General features: G+C 43.8%; 1 protein-coding gene across 4 annotated transcripts; it reads left to right on the plus strand.

Annotated features, from left to right (window-relative positions):
* Nucleotides 1-6,835: 6,835 nt before the first annotated feature.
* On the plus strand, nt 6,836-13,062 carry SPMIP9 (sperm microtubule inner protein 9). Of its 4 annotated transcripts, none has more exons than XM_081592943.1 (4): nt 6,836-6,895; nt 8,100-8,136; nt 8,872-8,964; nt 12,533-13,062. In XM_081592943.1, the coding sequence occupies exons 2-4, from the start codon at nt 8,110-8,112 to the stop codon at nt 12,953-12,955; spliced, it is 543 nt and encodes a 180-aa protein (XP_081449069.1). In that variant the 5' UTR covers nt 6,836-6,895; nt 8,100-8,109; the 3' UTR covers nt 12,956-13,062. The 4 variants fall into 4 exon arrangements, with proteins under 4 accessions (XP_081449069.1, XP_081449066.1, XP_081449067.1 ...); XM_081592940.1 differs by lacking the exon at nt 6,836-6,895 and adding an exon at nt 7,065-7,348; XM_081592941.1 differs by lacking the exon at nt 6,836-6,895 and adding an exon at nt 7,065-7,146.
* The last annotated feature ends 4,768 nt before the right edge of the window (nt 13,063-17,830 follow it).

Raw genomic sequence — 17,830 nt, forward strand, 5'->3', positions numbered from 1 at the left:
ATTTTCCTCATTTACAAAATGGAGAGAGGGATGAAAAAGGCTTTGGGTAAGGACTTCTTTGGTGGTCCAGTGGCTAAGACTCTGCGCACTCAATGCAGTGGAGGCCTGGGCTGGGAAACTAGATCCCGCAAGCCACATCTAAGACCCAGCACAATCAAAAAGAAGAAGAATCTGTGTTGTAGGGCTACGATGATGCTGTCACGACAGTGACCAGCACAGGGTATGTGCTCTGTTGTTTGTTACCAGCATCTCCAACTGTCCAGCCAATTCACAAGTGCCCGGCTGATTGTAGAGGCTCCAGCTGTTGTCATTTCTGCGGCTGTATCCCCTTTCCTGTCTGTGCTGCACACTCATCCACACTGACCTCCTTAAAATGTCCCTTTCATCATGTTACTATTGAGCGGTATCTACCACACTCATTCTCCTTCGCTGAGTACATCCCATTTGCAGTATGTGTCGGGCATCGTGCTGAGCAGGACCAACACAGCATTTTACTCCTTTCTCCTGCCAGCAAGGCATTTTCAACCCCCATTTGACCACTTGAGAACATAAGTAACTTATCCAAGGACACACTGTTGTTAAGTAGTAGTGCATAGGTGCATGCTCAGTCATGTCTGACTCTTTGTGACCCCATGGACTGTAGCCTGCCAGGCTCCTCTGTCCATGGGATTTCCCAGGCAAGAATACTGCAGTGGGTTGCCATTTCCTTCTCCAGGTCTTCCTGACCGGGAGATCAAACCCACATCTCCTGCATTGGCAGGCAGATTCTTTACCACTGAGCCACCTGGGAAGCCCAGTAAGTGATAGAGCTGGGTTCAAATGCAAAGTCATCTGACCCTCAAACTCTTTCCTCTTCGCACTCAGCCTCGTCTGAGAGTCCACACTCCTTAGCATTGAAGGCCTTCACTGTCCTACCGCAACCTGCCCTTCCAGCTTGACCTTGAAAAATTCCCCAGACAATCAAAGAGTGTCATGGAAGACCCAGCATTTACAGGTCTAGTCTGGGAGGCCCAGAGGGTGTGGAGAGGCAAAAGGCAGTTCAGATCTCTTGAGGAAGTAAAAAATACATACCTAATGGAAATAGCATCTATAAAGTGACTGATGTCTGCTGGAGTGTCTTAAATGTTCAGAGAAAAGGGGTGTGGGTGAGCAGAGGTGGACAGGAAATGGAAACTTCAGAGAAGGGCCAGGTTCTGGCAAAAGAAAGCTCTTCATTTAAGACTTGGTTTCACCACCACGTCTCTGCCAGGTCTCCGGGCCCTACTCTATACCGCATGGTCCTGCCTCCACACTCCCACCTGTGCTGGTTCATTCTTCCTCCTCCTCCCCAACCCCCCACCCCTACTCACCAGGTTATAAAGTGCTAGATGGCAGGAATCTGGTGTTTTTCTTTTTTTGCTTGCACCCTGTAGCATGTGGGATCTCAGTTCCCTGACCATTGAAAGTGTGTATGAGCATGCTCAGTCGTGTCCAATTCTTTTGTGATCCATGGACTGTAGCCCGCCAGGCTCCTCTGTCCATGGGATTCTCCAGGCAAGAATACTGGAGTCAGTTGCCATGCCCTTCTCCAGGGGATCTTCCAGACCCAGGGATCAAACCCACATCTCGTGTCTCCTGCCTTGGCAGGCAGATTCTTTACCACTGCACCACCTGGGAAGTCCATTACCATTGGAAGTGCAGAGTCTTAACCACTGAACCGTCAGGGAAGTCTCATGTTTTCCATTTTTTATCATCACTCCAACAACACACCCTTCCTACTACTACTACTACTATTACTACACACACACACACACACACACACACACACACACAACAGCAGCAGCAGTATCTAACACATGTCTCGCTCGCCTAAGGCGGTCATTACGTGTGTGTTGAACAAATGAAGCCAAATGCCCCACATTCTTGTCCCAATTTAACAACTTCCCCAGCTCTTTTGGCATCATTTCTGAAGTACCCTACACATCCACCACAGTGTACCAATTGCAGCCAGTCGATTGACTGTCTGCCCTTGTACAAGATCCTGGAAGGCTCTGGGTCTCAGCTCCCTCCTGAAAAAAGGCTGGGAGTGGCCCAGCCAGGATTTCCTTCCAGAGGAGTGTAGGAATCCTAAGAATCACCGGGGAAGCTTGCGAAAAGGTAGATTCCCTGGTGGGCTCCCTCTCCCAGAGATTCTGACACTGAAGGTGGCAGCAGAAATCTGGGTTTTAATACGCATCCCAGGCGACTCCAAAGCAGTCACCGCGCTGCCCTTGAAGAAACCCATAGCTTGGCGACGTAGGAATTTCCCAGGAATCGGGCATGGAAGGGGCTAGCAGACTGTGTGGGGAGCTGGCGAAAGCATCCGTGTGGGGACAGACCTCGCTGATGCACAAACAGCTTAATTTTCAGGGCCGTCCACTTCAAAGCTAATGACCCGGTGGTGAGCGCACAGAGAAAACCTAGAAGAGCGAGGCGGTGGGACTATCCCGCGGCCGCTCCCCCTCCCGAAGATGCTTCCGCTGCTGCTGAACTCCACGGATCGACTTTTGTTTGTTTGTTTGCTCTTGGCGTGAAGGGGTTTCTATTTCTACTGAGGGCCTTCCCGGCTCAGATACCCAATTTGGAAAAAGCAGCGTTTGCTAAACCCTCCGAGACTCCGGGCTCCCGGAGGGGGATCAATATCCCCACTGCTCTGGGAGAAGGCCTTTGTAGTGTCGACTCGCTGTTTGTGCTTCAGGCTCTGGGGGAAGGTTTGCTCCTAATTAAAGGCGTAAATGCTTTAATCCCCGGCCTGAGGGCTTCCCAGAGCGCATTAGGCGAATTAGGAAGGAAATGGATTGTAATCCCTTTAATATAAGCCTGGAGGAACTCGAGGGCTTCCAGAAGAATTTCCTCCTGTGATTTAACAACATTAGCAAGCTGAATTTGCATAGACAGAAACTGCGGGCCCAGGTTTTCCTTCAGAGAAAGCCAATAGGAATTTCTCTCAGATGAATGAAAGTTGCAATAATTAAGCTCCTTCAGCATATCAGATCAGGTGCCAAGGCACTGTGCACGATTTTCTCCTTTCTTTGCCTAGTCGCTCAGCCCTTTTGGACTCTTTGCAACCTTAAGGACTGTATCCCACCAGTCTCCTCTGTCCATGGGACTTTTCAGGCAAGAATACTGGAGTAGATTGCAGTTTCCTTCTGCAGATCTTCCCCACCCAGAGATGGAACCTGTGTCTCCTGTATTGCAGGTGGATTCTTTACCAGCTGAGCTATTGGGAAAGCCCCTTTCTCCTTTAGCTTTCCCTTCCAATCTATGACTATGTATTTTGTCAATAAGGAAATAAAGATGATTTGCAGCAACAGGGAGGGACCTAGAGGTGATCATACTAAGTGAAGTAAATTTGGACAGAGAAAGACAAATATCATAGGATATCACTTACATGTGGAATCCTAAAAAAAAAAAACAGATACGAATGAACTTTACAAAATAAAAATGCACTTACAGAGAGGGAGAAAAACAAATTCATGGTTACCAAAAGGGAAGGGGAGGAGGGATAAATTGGGAATTTGGAATTAATAGATACTCACTACTATATATAAAATAAATAGCAAGGACCTACTATCTAGCCCAGGGATATCTTCTAATAACCTAAAATGGAAAAGAATCGGAAAAGAATGTGTGTGTATGTGTGTGTGTATGTGTGTGTGTATGTGTGTATAACTGAATCACTTTGCTGTACACCTGAAACAGTGTAAATCAACTGCACTTCAATGTAAAAAAAGAAAAGAAATAAAGATGCAGAGGTTAATCTCCTCCCAGAGGCAGGAGGGGAGGATTTTTTGAGAGCCTTTGCTGTGCCCTGTGCTTTTTTATACACTGTTTATTGAATCCTGTCCACACTATTTTTTGTGTGTGCTTTTTAAACAACATTTACTTCACCTTAACTGTGCTTTCAGAAATACACTTGTGTTGATGTATTATGAACTCATGTTGGTGTATTATGAAATTTAGTTTATTTTAGCCCACACAATTTGAAGCTAGCACTTGTATATGATTTAGGCTTAAAAATAACAACAACCAGGATTTGCTTTCTGGTTTCTTTTTCATACCTAATGAGTGTGGAAAAGAGTCCCCCCCTGCCCCACACACATACCTGCTGTTGAAGGAGAAGGCAAGAACCATGAGAAATTTACCTGTGTTGTGTATTTCAGAAAAATAGCACGTATTGCACTCTAACTGTTGTTTTTATCAGACCAAATCTGGCCCTGTGCATGCGTGCATGCTCAGTCGTGTCTGACTCTGCAACCCCATGGACTGTCAAAACAGTGAAGGACAGCGAAGCCTTGCATGCTGCAGTCCATGGGGTCTCAAAGAGTCAGACATGACTTAGCGACAAAAACAATAATCACACTGTACAAACTTAAAAATTGGCACCACGTGATATTTTGCGTGGTCCATCACAAGCTTTACAAAAATCCCTGACTCTTTGAAGTCTGGTTGGAGGAATTATGAAGCATAACACAGTGTTTCAACTCTCAGTGAAGAAATAGGGACCCTGAGGTACGCTGTCTCAGAAAGAGAGATCCTCTTTCCCAAGAGCTGGGAATGGTACTCACCAGCCCACCTTGGGTCACCATCTTCTCCCTGAATGGCAGCCTAGAGCTGGAATTTTCTGGGAACAACAACACCGATTTAGAGCTGGGGTAGGACCAGCACCACTCAAACTACATGATTCCTGAAAGGGAGAGAAACAGCTCTCGAAAGGGAAGCTGGAATGAAAAATGGGAAAGTCAGAGATGCACAACATGCTCCCTCTCTTGGTTGCATGCCCTCACCCACTTCTTTCCTTGGCCCTTCTTGTTCCACTCTTGTTCCTGTCTTACAAGCTTTGCACTCCTGACCCCTGTGCTAGGAAGCCCTTTTCTCCAGGTCTTTCTCCACTGAACCATTGGGAAAGCCCTTTTCTCCTTTAGTTTTCCCATCCAATCTATGAATATATGTTTTATCAATAAGGAACTAAAGATGATTTGCTGGCAACAGGGAGGGATCTGCAGATGACCATACTAAGTGAAGTAAGTTTGGATAGAGAAAGAAAATGTATGCTATCACTTACATGTGGAATCCTAAAAGAAAAATAGATACAAATGGACTTTACAAAACAGAAATAGACTCACAGATACAGAAAACAAATCCATGGTTACCAAAAGGGAAGGGGAGGAGGGATAGATTGGGGATTTGGTATTATTAGATACACAGTACTATATATAAAATATATAAACAACAAGGACCTACTGTATATATGGAACTGTATAGTTGCATGGCTGGTTCTTTCTATGCTTAGATTGCTGCTTTAATATCTCTCTCCTTTTTGGACAACCTCCACTCCAATCTGAAGTGCCTCAGTCATTCTCTCATCTTGTTTCTTTTTTAAAAAAATTTTTATTTATTTGGCTATGCTGGGCCTTGGTTGTGACATGTGGGATCTAGTTCCCTGACCATGGATCAAACCCAGGCCTCCTGCATTGGTAGCGCAGAGTCTTAGCCACTGGACCACCAGGGAAGTTCCCCTCATCTTGCTTCTTTGCTGGATCTAATGGAGGCTGAATCACTTAGTAGTTGGTTTATTCTGTGTCTTGTTCACACCAGAATGTAAGTCCTATGCAAGTAGGAATTTCCATCTATTTTGTTCACTGATGACTCTGCAAGGTTCAGAACAGTGCCCAACATCAAATAAGTCCTCAATAAATATTGGTTGGGTCAATGAAAGGAGTCTATGGTGTATCTAGAGAGAAACCAAGGAAAGCTTTGTGGAAGAGGTGGCCCTTAGAGTGGAATTTGTGTGTATGAGAGTAAATATATTAACATTTATGCAAATGGTATATATATGTAAAGTTTATCATTTGGACCATTTTAAGTTCACAGTTTGGTGGCATTAGATACTTTCACAATGTTGCACAATCATCACTACTTTCCATTTCCAGAACTCTTTCCTCTTTTCAAACTGAAACTTGATACCCATTCCTCCCAGCTCCCTGGTAGCCACCGTTCTACTTTCTGTATCTATGAATTTGACCACCCAGGTATTTTATATAAATGGAATCATACAATATTTGTCCTTTATGGTCTAACTTATTTCACTTAGCATGTTTTCAAGGTTCATACATGTAACATGTTCCAGAATTTCCTTCCTTTTGAAGACTGAGTAATATTCCATTGTGTGTATACATCACAGTCTGTTTATGCATTCATCCACTGATGGACTATTGGGTTGTTTCCATCCTTTGGCTATTGTGAATAATGCTGCCAGGAATAGATGTATAAATATCTGTTTGAGTCCCTGCTTTCAGTTCTTTTAGGTACATAGTCAGAGGTGGAATTGCAGGATCAAACAGCAAATCTATCGGAGAAGGAAATGGCAACCCACTCCTGTATTCTTGTCTGGAGGATCCCATGGACAGAGGAGCCTGGTGGGCTACAGTCCATAGGGTTACAAAGAATCAGACATGACTGAAGCGACTTAGCACACATGCATGCACGCACGGCAAATCTATGCTTAATTTTTTGAGAAACCATCAAGCACTTATCCGCTTATGCACAGTGGCTGCATCATTTTACATTCCTACCAGCAACGCACAAGTTTCTCCCCATCCTCATCTACACTTACTATTTTTTGTTTTGGATTACAACCATCCAAATAATTGTGAAGGAGAGTGGAATTTTGACAGACAGAGGAAGGATAAGCCAGGCTTTCAGGCAACAGATGCTTGGAAGGGCTCTGGTATGAGGTGGATTCAGTCACACAAAGTCTGATGTCATAATCTCCATGAGATTCTTTTTAACCTGAAAATAGACCGATTCAGTAGAGCGTTGGAAAGCCTTGCATCCTGGGTACCCTTCGATGCTGCCAGGGTTCATGTTGGCTCAGGTGTGCTGGAATACCATCAGCTCTCCATGAGAGAGGGTGGGCCAGGGATAAGGGTACGGACACACAGGAGGTTGGCCAGTCACCCCATCACAATGCCCAGGGACTGTGACCAAAATAGCCAACATTGTATGGGTCAGGGTTTATCTCACAGACTGCTGTGGTGAGGGTCACAGCAGCAAGACTGTCCAGGTGGCAGGGACACTTGGAATTGGTAGGGCTGAAACATCATTATCCTTTTGGCAGAAGGAAGGGTAGGTGCTGTTTGCATTGAAGTTGGCCCCCTGTCTGGGAGAGGAGCTGTCTATGTACAAAAAGGAAGGGACACGGGGGCTATTTGAGGTCTGTCAACCACCCTGATGGTCCACGGTCCCTGAATGGAATGGTGCTCAGGGCAAGATGCCATGGGAATGAAATGGAGGAGCCATCCAGAACCTAGAGAGCCAAGTACATGAGGTGGAGTGGGCTCAAAGAGCTCCCCCAAGCCCAGGCAGAAAGGCCTTCCCACTAAGATATCAGGACTGGGGAGTGATTGGACCCATCCACGGCTGTTGTCCACTGAGAATGCAGAGCCTCAAAACCTTCACCCTGGATCCCTTCAGTCAAGCACAAACTATGTTTGTGCTTCTGCATCAGGATGCCTCTAAGTTCCAGGCCTGACCATTGGTTTCTCAGGGCTGTTCAGAACCCTGGCTCCCAGGGACCCCGTGCACTGGAGTCATCCCAGCTCTGGGAGCACATTCTGTTTGCATGAGTGCTAAGTCGCTTCAGTCATGTCCGACTCTTTGTGACCCCATGGACTATAGCCCAGGCTCTTCTGTCCATGGGATTCTCCAGGCAAGAATACTGGAGTGGGTCGAAATGGGCCAGGGTGGAAATGACTTAGCAGAACTTCGCAAATGCTATAAACTGGGGTTTATTTGCCTCCCCCGCTCAAAAGGAGATTGCTAAACATTTACTAGCACATCACTTGCCTTGCTATCAGATTCACCTCTGCCTGAGGGGTAAATCTGATGTTTTCAACAACTGTGATTCCCTCTGAGTCCTGGTGTAGCCCCTTTGCCCCAGGACCCCTGTCCACCAACCCATTTATCCCTGCTGTCATCACCAATGCCTGGCGATTGAGTAATGTGATTGGTTGGTGGAGGTTTAAACTATTTTCCCTGCCTGCGGCAGAAGTGAGGCTAACCAGCTTGTCTGTGTCTAGGTCCTCTGCTATGTCAGGTGTGGTGTTCCCCGGACAGGTGAGTGTTGTGGGCTTCTGACCGCTGTGACCACCTCAAGATTGGCAGCGTTGACAAACAGCCCTAGGGAGGGCCAGGCTCCTTGAAGCTCCCTCTGGTTACCATGCCTGCATGGCGTTTTTTTTTTTTATTTTTTAAATAAGCAGAAGAAAGTTAAGAGTTTACGATTTTCTGGAGAGTCCTTTACTTGCTTAGTGTACATCTATTGGTCACCCTTGGTGTGTCGGGCAGTGCACTGGGCTTTGAGGTTGAAGAGATGCCTAAGATTAAATCCTAATTGAGTATCCTTCACTAAGTCAGTAATAGCACAACATAACTGCTGTAGTGAGGGATGTAAAATGTGCCGTAGAAGCAGAGGAACAAGAGTAATTGTTGGAAGGTAGAGAGAGATGGGAGGGAGAAATTTGGGAGGGAAGGGATTTAATATGGGTTTTGGAGGATGTGTAGGAGTTTGTCAGCAGGTGAAGAATACAGCTCATGTTTTCAGCTGGAGATAAGAATATGTGCCAGCCACCTGGGAAGAGTCAAAAGCAGTGAGGCTGGGGTAATGGGCATAGAGTTGGGCCAAGGGGGTTGAGATGGTAGAGTCAAGTAGAAGCCAGACCATGAAAAGCTCCAAATTCCGGGCTCAAAAGTTAACCTTTGTCCTACAAACAATGAGAAGTCATTGAAAGCCTTAAAGTGGAAGAAGGACAGGATGAAATCTCCTGTTTAGTGCTCTCCCTTCACCTTTAGGCCCCTGTGGATTTGGACATATACCAAAGCTCCTACATGATGGACTACAAACTGTATGGGAAGCACAAATATGCCAGGGTCACATCAGAAGAGGTAAGAAGTCACTCAGTCCTACCTTCCATTCAATGGCCCACTGAAATCCTCTTTATCCATTTCATTGTGACATTGAGGGCACTTATTGAGAACAATGTCTGAAGCCAGGAGATCTAAAGAGGTATTCTGTGTGTATGTGTGTGTACTGTTTTATTTATTTTTTTGGCCATGCCTCGGGGCATGCGGGATCTCCCCTGACCAGGAATGGAACCAGTGGCCCCTGCAGTGGGAGGGCGGAGTCTTAGCCACTGGATCACTGGAAGTTCATGTGTATTGTTTTCAAATATACACCAAGTATGTCATCCATACAACACATAGTAAATAATAAACATTTACAGTTTAAATAATGTTGATAAACTCCAGTGTACCTATTATCAGCCAGCTTAAAACACATTAGAGCCCTGCATGCCCCTCCCTGTTGCCACCCGTCCCCCGACTTCCAGAGGTAATCTTTCTTCTGAGTTTTGGGTTAAGCACTCCCTTGTATGTGTGTGTGTTTTAAATAGTTTTACCTTTTATGTATGTATCTCTTTAAGTGGGAAGCTTGGCATGCTGCAGTTCATGGGGTCTGGAAGAGTCAGACACAACTTGGCGACTAAACAACAATTTCTTTAAATAAATTATTTAAGGTTGCTTTTTTTGAACTTGTTTATATTATTGGATCATATTATTTGTCTTCTGTGACTTCTATTGTTTTGCTGAACATTATGGCATGTTATTCATTTTCTGCTGTATAATATTATATTGCATGAAGATGCCATGACACATTTGTCCCCTCTCCTGTCAGTGGACATTGGGGTTATTTACTTTTTTGTGACTCCTCCCACCCACAAATACTGCAATGGAGATGAGGCAGGGCCTCCTGTGCAGGAGTTCACCCCTCCCAGGAGTGGAATTGCTCGTTGGAGGTGATATCACTGTTCCAAATCAGATGTATCAATTTACTTTCCCACCAGGACAGTCAGGTAGCTCTCCAATCTTGTCATTCCTTGGTAGTGTCAGATTTTTTCATTTTTGTCAACTTCAGTTCAGTCGTTCAGTCATGTCCGACTCTTTGCGACCCCATGGACTACAGCATGCCAGTCTTCCCTGTTCATCACCAACTCCTGGAGTTTGCTCAAACTCATGTTCATCAAGTCAGTGATGCTGGGCTTGAAATAATATTTTCTTGTGGTCATAATTTTCATTTCAGTGATTTCATCTTTTCATTTGTTCATGGCTATTTATTTTTCTGCTTATGTCATTTGTCCATTTTTCTATTGAGTTGCTTGTCTTTTTCTTATTAATTCATATGGGTTCTTTAAATATTCTGGACATCTTACATGTGACAGTTATATAAATGGCAAAATTCCAGTCTGTGACTTGTCATTTCACTCTTTCACTGAATGGAAATTCTTATTTTAATATAGATAGATGTATCAGTCTTTTCCTTTATCATTTGCTCTTTTCATTGTTGCTTAGTTACTAGGTCGTGTCCAGCTCTTTTGAAACCCCATGGACTGTAGCGCAACAGGCTCCTCTGTTCAAGGGATTCTCCAGGCAAGAATACTGAAGTGGATTGCCATTCCCTTCTCCAGGGGATCTTCTTGACCCAGGGATCAAAACTGTGACTCCTACATTACAGGCAGATTCTTTACCACTGAGCCACCTGGGAAACCCTTGCTTTTGTTAAGTCTTGTGTAAACTACCACACAATTGCACTCATCTCACATGTTAGTAAAGTAATGCTTAAAATTCTCCAAGCCAGGCTTCAGCAATACGTGAACCGTGAACTTCCAGATGTTCAAGCTGGTTTTAGAAAAGGCAGAGGAACCAGAGATCAAATTCCTAACATCCGATGGATCATCGAAAAAGCAAGAGAGTTCCAGAAAAACATCTATTTCTACTTCATTGACTATGCCAAAGCCTTTGACTGTGTGGATCACAATAAACTGTGGAAAATTCTTCAAAAGATGGGCATACCAGAGCACCTGACCTGCCTCCTGAGAAACCTGTATGCAGGTCAGGAAGCAACAGTTAGAACTGGACATGGAACAACAGACTGGTTCCAAATAGGAAAAGGAGTATGTCAAGGCTGTATATTGTCACCCTGCTTATTTAACTTATATGCAGAGTACATCATGAGAAACTCTGGGCTGGAGGAAGCACAAGCTGGAATCAAGATTGCTAGGAGAAATATCAGTAACCTCAGATATGCAGATGACACCACCCTTATGGCAGAAAGTGAAGAAGAACTAAAGAGCCTCTTGATGAAGGTGAAAGAGGAGAGTGAAAAAGTTGGCTTAAAGCTCAACATTCAGAAAACTAAGATCATGGCATCTGGTCCCATCACTTCATGGCAGATAGATGGGGAAACAGTGGCAACAGTGGCTGACTTTATTTTTCTGGGCTCCAAAATCACTGCACATGGTGACTGCAGCCATGAAATTAAAAGACACTCCTTGGAAGGAAAGTTATGACCAACCTAGACAACATACTAAAAAGCAGAGACATTACTTTGCCAACAAAGGTCCATCTAGTCAAGGCTATGGTTTTTCCAGTGGTCATGTATGGATGTGAGAGTTGGACGATAAAGAAAGCTGAGTGCCGAAGAATTGATGCTTTTGAACTGTGGTGCTGGAGAAGACTCTCGAGAGTTCCTTGGACTGCAAGGAGATCCAACCAGTCCATCCTAAAGGAGATCAGTCCTGGGTGTTCATTGGAAGGACTGATGTTGAAGCTGAAACTCCAATACTTTGGCCACCTGATGCGAAGAGCTGACTCACTGGAAAAGACCCTGATGCTGGGAAAGATTGAGGGCAGGAGGATGAGAAGGCTGGATGGCATCACCGACTTGATGGATGTGGGTTTGAGTGGACTTAGGGAGTTAGTGATGGACAGGGAGCCCTGGCGTGCTGTGGTTCATGGGGTCGCAAAGAGTCGGACACAACTGAGCGACTGAACTGAACTGAGACATCTTTTCCTATCTTGAGGTAACCCCACTAAAATTAATAAGAAGATCTATACAAACAAAGGTGGAACAGTTTCTGAGATTAAATTATTTAGGAGAAACAAAGTGCAGACTGGAATAATAATATGTATCACTGGGTACAGATGGAAGGCATCTGGATACATACATATAAGTTTACATGGACATAAAGTATTTCTAATAAGACACAGAACACTCTGATGACAGTGGTTGTCCCTGGAGATGGGACCTGAGAAAGAAGGAAGTTAGGAAATAGACTTTTCACTATAAACCCTTTTGTACTATTTAAGTACATCCTTCTGCTGTATATATTACCATTCAAAAACTATTTAATCTCTGGAAACTAAAGAAAAGTATACCCTGTCTCATTTATTTATTTATTTTTAAATTTAATTTTCTTTTTTTGGCCACCTTGCAGTATGTGGGGTCTTAGATCTCCAATCAGGGATTGAACCCATGCCCCCTATAGTGGAATCGTGGTGTCTTAACCACTGGACTGCCAGGGAAGTCCCAAGTGTGCTCTCTCTTGGAGACTTCCTAGGAAGAAGCTCTGTTGTTGCCTCTCTCAGCCCTCTTTTTGTGTATGATTTATTTCCACAGCAAGCAAAGCTGGACACCCAACTTCGGGGCAAAGAGTTCTACAGACCCACCCCCAGCCCAAACCCCAAGCTAGAAGATGGATACCCTGCCTTCAAAAGACCCCACATGACCGCCAAGGACCTAGGGCAACCTGGCTTCTTCCCATCACAGGACCATGTGGCCCCAGCGGAGGATGAATGTAGGTTTACCAGCATCTGTCCATCCGTGTACCCAGCTTCCCATGCTCTCTACCTGGCCCACGGCAACCCTAACCGGATTCGACAGAGTGCTGACTTCCCCTGTCTCCTGGAGCCTGAGCGCCAGCCTGCCCCAGACGTGGGCAAAGGCTACTTTCTACTGCCCGGCTGTGCCTGTCCTTATCACTGTACAGTCAAGGTTCCCATATTGAACCGATGGGGGCCCTTGATGCCATTTTACCAGTAGGCAGGCTGAGAACACCGTCCAAGGGCCCTGTGGAAATTTCTCCCTCTCACAAGGAAATCCCTTGAAGTATGGATCGGAGAACTAAAAATAAAACTCTGGAAAGATGATCCAGTGGCACCAAGACTCTGCTTGTTTGGCTTGGCCTGCCTGGTTTGACTTGACTCCCTGGCCTGCCCTGGGGCACAACATCCCCGCCATAGAAGGAAGATGGGAGGGAGGGGAGAAGGGAAACTGGTACGTATGAAGGGCTGGAATATGTGTGTTTCAGTATAAGTAAGAACCCTGCTGTAAGGAGTCTTACCAAAGGGAAGACAATCATGTTTCCCATAGTCATTGAATGTTGGGTATGATTGTAAACCTTAAAATGTTGTTGGATAACTTTTTACCTCAATGCTCTTAATTCATTCGGCCCTCCCACCCTTGTAGCAAACAGTAACCATGTAGAGAGCTTCATTTCCTATGTTTCTTCTTGCTCAGTGGACCTTGGGGAACACAAATGTAAGAGTCAGTTAGGAAACAGGCTAAGGTGCTATAACAAAGAGAACCAAAGGACAAAGTCTTGAATAATGTACTGGTTTGTCTCTCATCTAACAGTTTAGAAGTAAGCAGGTGAGAGAAGAGGAAAGGGCATTCTTTGCAGCAGTTTCCAGCTCTGAGTCCCAGGTGACTGCTGTGAAGTTCATTGTGTCCCCCATCCAAATTCATATGTTGAAATCCTAACCTTTAATGTGACTGTATTTGGAAACAGGGCCTTTCAGTTCAGTTCAGTCACTCAGTCGTGTCCGACTCTTTGTGACCCCATTGACTTAGGGGGTAATTAAGGTTAAATGAGGTCAAAAGGGTGAAGCCTTAATCTGAAAAGACTGGTGGTCTTTAAAAAGAGAAAGAGAAAGAAAAAAGTAAACACACACACACACACAAAGAAAGAAAGCTCTACACACACACACACACACACACACACACACACACACACACACACACGCTCCAAAGAAAGGCTATGTGAAGATGTAGCAAAACGTTAGCCTGGGAGCCATAAAAGAGGTCTCACCCTGCCAGATCTTAATCTTGGATCCTCCAGCCTCCAGAACTGGAAGAAAGTAAATTTCTGACTGTTGTACTTTGTTATGGTAGCTGAACAGACTCATATAGTGGCTGATTTTGTGACTGATAACTTTCAGTTAGCAGAGAGTTAGAAACAGGGCTTCCCTGGTGGCTCAGTGATAAAGAATCCACCTACCAATGCGGGAGACATGGGTTTGATTCCTGGTTCAGGAAGATCCCAATGCCGCAGAGCGGCTAAGCCTGTGTGCCACAACCATTGAGCCTGTGCTCTAGAGCCCAGGAACCACAACTACTGAGCCCATGTGCTGCAACTGCTGAAGTCCGCATGCCCTAGAGTGGTTCTCCACAACAAGAGAAGCCACCACAATGAGAAGCCCTTGCACCACATCAAAGAGTAGCCCCTGCTCCCCATAACTTGAGAAAAGTCCTCATTGCAACAAAGACCCAGCAGAGCCAAAAATAAATTAATAAAATAAGTGCACACTTTAAAAAAAAATGTAAGAAACAACCAGGGGGATTCGGGCAATGTCCCTTTTAGGGGCACAATGCAGAAATGACTCTCTTTACTTCGAGTCTTGTCCTCTTGGCCAGAGCTCAGCCACATGGTCCCACCCAACTGCAAGAAAGGCTGGGAAACATAATCTTTGTCCCGGGTGGCCATGCACCCAGCTAAAAGTGAGAAGTTAATGTAGAAGGAAAGGCTGGACTTTGGTAGATGATTATCCATTTTTGCCATGACACATGAAAAGGCTTCCCCTTTATAGGATCACATTAAACACTGGTGTTTCTGTAGGGAATCTTGTTAACATGCAGATTCCAGTTCAGTAGGTCGAGGATGGGGATGAGGGACTTCCCTGGCGATCCAGTGGTTAGGACTTCTTCCAATGCAGAGGAGGTAGGTTCGATCCCCGGTCGAGGAGCTAAGATCCCACATACCTCGCAGCCTACAAAACATAAAAAAGAAGCAATATTGTAACAAAGTCAATAAAAACTTTTAAAATGGTCAATGGATCACATCAAAAAAACAGAAAAAAATCAAGGGAAAAAAAAAAAAAAAGAATGAGGACAAGATTCTGTATTTCCAAACAAGCTACCAGATGATGCCAATGCTGCTGGGAGATAGATCACACTTCAGTAGTGATGCTATACACAGTACTCTATCTATTCCTTTTCACACTCCATTACTTATAGATCCAATTCTTTTTCATGACAGCCAGATAGTACATTGAACTGATAGATTTTGATTTATTATTTTCATATTGGTGGATAGTCATGCTTTTTCCAATTCCCTCTCTACAAATAATGCTGCAATAATTGTTCATAAACATATATCCTTACAAATGGTGCTTTGATTTCTATTAGGCAGAATTGTACAAATGGGATTTCCAGGTCAAACCATATGAGTATGTAGTGTTAATAGATCCTACCAAAACAGCCCCCTTCCTGCCAGCAGTGGGTAAGAGTGCCTCTTTTCTCATCTCCCCACCAGCTCATGGATATTATGAATCTTTAAAATTTTTGCCAATTTGATAAGATGGAAAATGGTATCTCATCATGTTTTTGTTTTGACATTTTTTTTTTTTGGCCACACCACAAGGCATAGGGAACTTAGTTCTTGGATTGAAACCAAGTCCCCTGCAGTAGAAGCATGGAGCATGAACTACATGGGACATTCATCAGAATGTCCCAGCATGGTTTTAATTTAACTTCTAGCAATATATTGAATCTTTTGGCTACTGAATCTAGCCATTGGGTTTCTGAGTTGCATCTTTCTCCCTTGAGTTATTTATCTTTTTTCTCATCAATTTATAGGAGCTTTCTGCACATTGGTCCTGATAAATCTTTATCTAGCACATCCTCCAAATATGTTCACTATTTAGTTTCAAATATAAAAGTTTAAATATGTAATCTGCATATATTTTCTCTGGAATATGTTGCAGAATGAAGAAAGGTGTGAAGAAGAAAAAGAAACCACCTATAATCCCACTGCTCACTGGCAACTTTGGTTGACTTTTTGATGCCCAGGGAGTCAAGGTAACTGTTAAATTCTTGTGCAGTGGAGCCAGACAAAACTGGAGTTCTAGCAGTTTGGGGGAGCCAGGCAAAACTGGGGTTCCTGAGTTCACAATTTACCACCTGAGGAGTATTCTAGAAACTTATTTCATCTCTCTGAACAGTAACTGACTCATCTGTAAGGGGTATTAATAATGCTCATACCTTTTGAGTGAACATAACACCTGTGATATAGTCTGTGTTCAGTTATATGCACATTTTACATGTTTATTTGCATATTTACAAATCTCACACTGAATATATTATTTTACATTCTGCTTGGTCTTGTTGCATTAAGTATACACACTGTTACTCAACCTTAAACATTCATAAATATTATTGCATGAACGCATACCATAATTAGTATTGTTCAACATCCAAGTTTCCAATGATGTATTTTCTCTTACAAATAACACCACAGAATAAACTTTTTTCTCCAGTTAGGTAGAAAAAGAAAGACAAAGTTACTGGGTCAAAGTATATGAATATGTTCTTGATGCATATTACCAAACCACTTACTAAACAGGTATAGTTTTAAAATTTTATTGAAGTTGATTTACCATGTTATGTTGTACCTCTTAGTCCCATACCCCAATCTCTTGCCCCTCCCCCTTTCCTCTTCTCACAGGTAACCTCTAGTTTGTTCTCTACGTCTGTGGGTGTGTGTGTGTGTGTGTGTGTGTGTGAGTCATGTCCAACTCTGTGACCCCATGGACTATAGCCCACCAGGCTCGTCTGTCCATGGGGTTTCCCAGGCAAGAATACTGGAGTGGGTCGCCATTTCCTTGTGTGTGTGTGTAACTGAATATATGTATAATGGAATATTAGGCTTCCCTAGAGTCTCGGATGGTAAAGAATCTGCCTGCAGTGTAGGAGACCTGGGTTTGAACTTTGGGGTGGAAGATCCCCTGGAGAAGGGAATGACAACCCACACCAATATTTTTGCCTGGAGAATTCCATGGACAAAGAAACCTAGCAGACTACAGTCCATGGAATCGCAAAGAGTCCACGACTGAGCAACTTACACTAACTAACTAATAATGGAATATTATTCAGCCATAAAAATGAACGAAAATTTGCCATTTGCAACAACACAAATGAATCTGGAGAGTAATATGCTTAGTGAAATAAGTCAGACAGAGGAAAGACAAATACTGTATGCTTTCACTTATATGTGGAATCTAAAATATAAATGAATCAATATAACAAAACAATTGGACTCACAGATATTTGTCTCCTCATCAGTTGTAAAATGCTTCCTACCTAGTATGTTCCTTTCTCCCTTACCTATTATATTCTTTAGTGAATCTCTTTTATCCATGATGCCTTTCAACATGTCCATAAAAAAGGTATCTAAGAATGCAATTGCACACTTCTCAGTACTTATTAATAAATAACATTTTCTCTAGTGTTGTCATGTGAATCAGCTGACTGTTTGAACATATAGTTTCTTCCACAAAATGACTTAGTTGAGGTGAAAACATGAATAATAATGCTTTCTTTCTTTCTTTTTTTTATGTCTCCCTCTCTCTTTACATATTTCTTTTTTAAAATATTTATTTTTGGCTGTGCTGGGACTTCGTTGCTGGGCACGGGCTTTCTCTAGTTGCTGCCAGCAGGGGCTACTCTCTAGTTGTGGTTCTCGGTCTTCTCAATGCGGTGGCTTCTCTCCTTATGGTGCGTGAGCTTGGTTGTTCCCAGGCACATGGGATCTTCCCAGACCAGGGTCCAACCAGTGTCCCTTGCATTGCAAGGTAGATT

The sequence above is a fragment of the Giraffa tippelskirchi genome, chromosome 4 (genome assembly GCF_054371585.1).
Source record: "Giraffa tippelskirchi isolate mGirTip1 chromosome 4, T2T-mGirTip1v1.2.pri, whole genome shotgun sequence".
In the NCBI taxonomy this organism is placed as follows: domain Eukaryota; kingdom Metazoa; phylum Chordata; class Mammalia; order Artiodactyla; family Giraffidae; genus Giraffa; species Giraffa tippelskirchi.

Bases quoted from the DNA above. Each gene is read 5' to 3' on its own strand.
- SPMIP9 (XM_081592940.1), top strand. The intron at 8,137-8,871 runs GTGAGTGTTGTG...CTTCACCTTTAG, and splicing joins GTGTGGTGTTCCCCGGACAG to GCCCCTGTGGATTTGGACAT. The intron at 8,965-12,532 runs GTAAGAAGTCAC...TTATTTCCACAG, and splicing joins CCAGGGTCACATCAGAAGAG to CAAGCAAAGCTGGACACCCA.